General features: G+C 36.8%; 1 protein-coding gene across 6 annotated transcripts in view; it reads left to right on the top strand.

The window, feature by feature from the left end:
• Positions 1-2109: 2109 nt before the first annotated feature.
• The window catches only part of ITPRID1 (ITPR interacting domain containing 1), a 112431-nt gene continuing 108540 nt past the window's right edge, over positions 2110-6000 (top strand). For all 6 annotated transcript variants that reach the window (XM_032286856.1, XM_032286855.1, XM_032286854.1 and 3 more), the window contains exon 1: positions 2110-2476. In XM_032286856.1, coding sequence (XP_032142747.1) covers positions 2422-2476 — 55 coding nt within the window. In that variant the 5' untranslated portion in view covers positions 2110-2421. The remainder of the gene's footprint in view (positions 2477-6000) is intronic.

Below are 6000 nucleotides of genomic sequence, written 5' to 3'. Positions count from 1 at the left end.
GCATTAGGTCAGAGATTTCAGAGACCTTAGCCCTAGTATGCAGTATGTCAAAAACTTACTTTGTGACACTGTCAAATCTCTTAGCTTTTCTGGGTCTCGCTTTCCTCACTCCTGCTTTCCTATTATACCATACCTGTGTAGATTCAAAGAGGTTATAAGAATGATTTACTTATTAAAAATGTGAAAATGCATGACATGGGTTTTCAATCGCACATTTTGTCATCTCAATCAACCCCCTACTAACTGAAGCACCCGCTCATTTGAGTTTATTTCCCTTTCTCTCGGCCTCCTTGCCTAAATTCTATCCCTGTTTAGGATCGGGCTTAGACGCTGTTATTTCCAAACCCTTGAAGCTGGACTGAGTGCCTTACTTATTAGATCTCATAGAACCCTCTCCTTTTCCCAAAACAACAAAAACTTTAGCAACTATACTGCCATCTTAGAACTTCTTTGTCTTCTTTCTTAGAGAGTGAACTACTTCAACTTATTTTAAGTATCTCTTTGTCGCTTAAGATGATATCTGTATATTGGCAGACAGACCTGAAAGGGAAGTGTTTTATTTGGAGAAGTTTTCTTAGAATGACAGAGTTTTGGTTATGAATTGCCCATTGTTTCATGGACCACCACATATATAACACAATACATTCATTTTCATGAAGAAAGTTTCTTTTTAAAAAAAAAAAATCCAGTGATGCACACATCATTATTCTGAATTAGCTATGTCTCTGAAAAGGAAATTGATTTCCCCAAGATCATTTTAGTAGGAACTGTGTTTTGATAGGGTCTTATTCTTCTAATTTCTAATGCAAACTTCAGTGATCTGAGTACTGCACTCTCCCGCAGAAATAGGCTATATAAATACATGTATAACTGATGGGTAATTAAAGTATGGGTAATTGAGGTTGTTTATGTGTTTGTGTGTGGATGCAATTCCATGCCCAGTTTTATTTTAAAGATCAAGTCTTTTCAAATCTGCTGGAATGAAACTGTTAAAATAGGGACTTCATTTTGCAAGTACAGTTCTGGGCATGGCATTTCAGAAAGTATGCGTTGTTGTTAGCCTTTTTACAAAGCCACCACATCCTGGTGGATACTGAGACAAGGTCGGGGTCTTCTCAGGGCTGAGTAGGCAGCACACACCACAAGAGGAAAAGGGGGCTGTTTCATCACGTCCGCCTCAACACACTCCTGGGCTCCTGAGAGGCAGAATTTCAGTCACTGGTGATGAAGGCAGCGATAATACGTCTTAAGAGACAAGCGAGATCTCCCAGGATAGGCTGAGGGCTAGTTTCTAGGGCTAGAAGGAAGGTATTCATATCTTGCTCATTGACGCTGGGAGCCCTGAAGAGAAACTTCATGAGAGGTCACAGAGGAAGAGGAAAGAGTTAATGAGGGCTCCTCCCCTCCTTCCCCTGCTCTTTAATCTCAGCACTTTCAATTTATCTTTTCTCATATTGGGGTTTCTCTTTGTTTGAATTTAAATATAATTTGAAATGCACAAGATCTTTTCCATCATTGTAAACTTGAATAATGCAGCTTATCAAAATGAGAGATATTGTTGAAATGCATGTAACAAGAAAAAAATTATTTTTAGGTAGTGCTTTAGCATTATGTCATATATAAGAATGCATGCTGAATGTAACAGTAGAATTTAATTCAAAAAATGAGGAAGATGATGTGCCTACTCATCTTCCTATTGTGAAATCACCTCATCTCTCAACTAACATACTTCATAGGTAGTGATTTATGGATGATAAGACTGACTCGGTTAATTCTTACTCACAATATGGGCTGCTTCTTTATGGGTTCAGGAGTATGTGTGTATGTGTATGTTTTGGTCCCTCTGAAATTTCCAGTAGAATTTCCAGTGAATTGAATCTCTCCATCCTGAATATCAAGTTCTGTTGTCCTCATTTCCAGTGATGGTTTGCAATGCAAATCACTGGGTTGGTAACACACAGTGCCATAACCATGGTAACAAAATGAAGACAAGTTTGCTTTACTTCCTTAGTGAAGTGCATTCCAGTCCTGCATTCAGACCTGCCAACAGGTCAAAGGGCATTAAAGGAACAGCAGGAGGTTTCGTAGAAATAAAAGCACAACTGAAACCATTGTATTCATTCCCCACGCACTCTTCTTTTGAGTCTAGGAGCTGTTACTAATAACTCCTGCCATTCCTAATGACGTTTTTACTGCTTTCTTTCTTGTAGAGAAGCGGGTAGAGAGAATCAATTTGTTTCTTTACCCTCAACTTGACCATGGCTTTTGGCAAATAGACTGTCTGGGCTTCCTATGACCAACTTTTAAATAGGAGCAGATAGACACTTAGGTCACAGTCCCGTGGTGACAAGGGCTTTGTAGTCTTAGTTGCTGGAACATTCAAGGAGACAAAAAGGCACACAAGACTTCCACACATACTTTATGCCAACTACAGTGAGTTGCAAGGCCATTTCTCTGCTGAGACTTCTTTATTCTGGTACAGTAACTCCTATAATTTGTTTGTTTGGTTTTTTTAATCCAGCCTGTGGGGGAGGGGGTATTAGCTCTCTGCTCTCATTTTCTCTCAGTTGGAATGAAAGGGCAGCAATGGCATGTTCTGAAACTTCTTTACCTGCAGCTGTGTGACTGGGTGATTCCTAGGAAGAAAAACTATTAGCAAGAAGATGAAGTGATCAAATTGTCATGGATTCGGGCCTAGATGATTTCATTTACCCCCAGGACTGCCTCGGTGGCTGCTATTAACATGGAAAGGTCTAAAACACAGGGGATGAAAATGCTTTAGGCTCAAAATTGCTCTGTTATAACCTCTATGTTCTGAATACTAGTTCAAGCAATGTTTCTGAGGAGTGATGCAGGAATTATATTTTCCCTCTTTTTATTGCTGTTATTTGTACTTAGGACTTTTTTGTCTTTCTTGCTTACCCGAGGCGGCTTAATTCATTAAGAAAAAGCTAAAGAAATGAACTCTCTCATTTTTAATTAATCAGTGAATTGACTGAATATGAAAATGAACTTGATGTACTGGAGCTACGTAGTATTTACCCACTATAGAAGTAAAAATATCTCCTTTTGACAGAATGGAGAAAGCTGACTGGATGGAGTTGCCAGATAAAATTTAGGCTGCCTAATGACTTTTGAGTTTTAGATCGATAGCATATCTGGGGGTGTATAAGCATGTCCCAAATAATGGGGCACAGTTATAAATAGTTATGCCCATAAATGCATTTTTTGATCTGAAATTCACATGTAACCACCTTTTATTTCTATTTGCTAAGACATTTTAATTAAAAGATGAAAACTGAAGAAGGTTATAAGAAAAATCATTCATTTCTCCCTGTAAACTTTCACTGTAATTTTTCATTGACAACTTACCTAATTATCATTGTCTTATTGTACAGAATTGGGAAATGGTATAATACTGGGGTTCAAACCTTAAAAAAAAGGAAGCAATAGTCCAAATAATTATAACAAGTCCAGAGTTCATTGCTTGTTTCATAATGGAAACACATAAGAGCTTTTCTTAATCAGTTTCCCAACTAGCTATTGAAACTGATCATGATTATGATAACATGTAGAATCTATATCTGCTAGTTAAGGCACCAGAGTGCTGCCTGATTAGCCTTGCTCAGAACTTCTCTATAAGTACTGTTCAAGTGGGCATCCTATGTTCTGGGAGATATTGATCTTTTGTCTTTTGGGGCTGCCTCAGGAGCAGGGCTGGTCATCTCCCAGAGCAGGCTCCTCTGGGACTCTAGAGGGAGCCCAGGTGGAGCTGGATGCAGAGCTGCTCTGCACATCCAAAAAGCTGGAAAGCACTGACCAAAATATCAGAGCATTATTTAGGCATGTTGGAAATCCTGCAGAGTTTGCATAGTTACAAGATGATCTTCATATACTACAAAGGTAAATCAAACAAGTTGATAAATTTTAGGAAGAAGGAAATAATACAGAGAAAATGACATTTTCTTTGATAATACTTAGAAATATACCACAGAGTACAAAAGAAAATATTTTTAAGTGTACCCAATTTTCTGATTATAAAAATAATTCATAAACGTGATAGAAGGTTAAGAAATTCAGGAGCATATGAGGAAGTGTTATGGTTTTTGTTGTTATGGTTTCTTTCTAATTTGGTTCTGAGGTCTCTCTCTTGAGTGCCCATAAGCCAAGATAGCAGCTTTTCAGGAGATTGTTGACTGGGGGAGCATTAGGTTTGGGTGTGTCAGTCAGCTGAGACACATGAAGCTGTAAAAATAAAATGCATGAAATGGAAGAAATGTATTACTCACAAGTCCCCAGCTAGGGGTGCTCACGGGAGGCCTACAGGAAGCCCCCAGGGAGCTCAACCAGTAGAAGACAGCAAGAGAGAGAGAGAGGGAGTCTGTGGGTCTTTATTAAGATCCATGGGTGTTATTCTTTAGGCTTTCCCATAGGGTTGTGAATTGGCTAGTTTGAAGAAAACACACACAAAATGGAAAGCTTATTTACATGACTTTGATGTTGATCATTAGGTTTTATCTTGGCAGCTGTGGGGTGTGTTGGATTTGGGGTCAGTGAGATGAGGAACAAGAGGGCTACATTGCAAACAACCACATAAGGATAAGTTTTAACTGAGCTGAAGGTAATAGAGTATGTCTGCATTTTAAACACTGACATCAGACCTAAAAATGGATGCCAGGGGAGTAATATATTAAACAAATTTATGACAGGCAGAAAATAATCATCCCAATCCACCAAGAAAAGTTCCCTGTTGGCATTCTGACCTAATTCCTTTCCATTTGGAGATAATATGTTATATATGTAATTTTATAACATGTTTATTTCGTTGTATGTATGCTTATTGTATCATGAACATTTTCTAGTGACATTGAAGTTTATACTAACAACAGTTTTAATATTGAGTATTTGAATATTTAAAACTGAATAATTCTGCATTAAAAAAGAGAAGAAATTGAAAAGAAAAATTATTATTTGCTGTTTGTTATGTTGTCCATTAATAAGGACAGTTTTATTTCTTTCTTTCTAATTGTATTTCTTTTCTTGCTTTATTGACCTAACTAGGACATTCTGAAAAATGTTGAATAGAAATGAGAGCAAACATCCTTGTGTCCTTTGCAATTTGAGGAGGAAGTACTCAGTCTTGCATTGCTAGGTATGGTATTAGCTGTAGTATTTTTCCAGATACCCTTGCAGTTTGAGGAAGTATTTCTATTCCTAGCTTGTTAAGAGTTTTTGATCATGAATGTGTGTGAATTTTGTTAAATCCCTTTTCTGCATCTGCTAAGTGATCACATGGCTTTTCTCCTTTATTCTGTCATGATGGTGAATTTTGTTCATTGATTTGTTAAAGTGTTTAATGCTTTATGAGAAATGCACTTGCAGAGTAGAAAGGGTGAGGAAAAAAACCAGAAAAATGCAAAACAGATACAAGATGATGTTTTAGCAAGCTGGCCAAGCAAGTTGGTTACTTCACAGACATGTATTAGTTGTTCAGCCATTCACAACATCTCTGCACAGATATTTTAATAATAAACCAGCTTCACATTCATGAAGCAAACCCTGCTTGGGTTATCCATTTTACATATGGCTGGATTTATTTGCTAGTATTTTGTTAAAGATTTTTGTATCTATGTTTATTAAGAATATTGATCTATAATTTGTTTTCTTGAAACGTCTTTATCAGGTTTTGGTATCAGAGTTATACAAGGAATTGAAAAGAATTTTTTTCTTTTTTTACGTTCAGAAAAAAATTGTATGACATTGGTGTTATTTCTTCTTTAAATTTTTGGTAAAATTCATCTCTGAAGACATCTGGGCCCAGAGTTTCTCTATGAGAAAGATTTTAATTCCAAATTCAATTTCTTCAATGGATACAAAGCTCGTAAAAAATAATTTTTTTCCTCATGTTAATTTTAGTCAGTTGAGTTTTCAAAAACCATTCTCAATTTATCTCTTCATCAAAGGTATTGTCATGAAGTTCCTTGATAACATGTTTGCATT

The sequence above is a fragment of the Sapajus apella genome, unplaced genomic scaffold, assembly GCF_009761245.1.
Source record: "Sapajus apella isolate SASKATOON/1434 unplaced genomic scaffold, GSC_monkey_1.0 scaffold19, whole genome shotgun sequence".
Taxonomy (NCBI): Eukaryota; Metazoa; Chordata; class Mammalia; order Primates; family Cebidae; genus Sapajus; species Sapajus apella.
The sequence above is the reverse complement of the archived record's forward strand: the minus strand, read 5'-3'. Positions and strand labels throughout refer to the sequence as shown.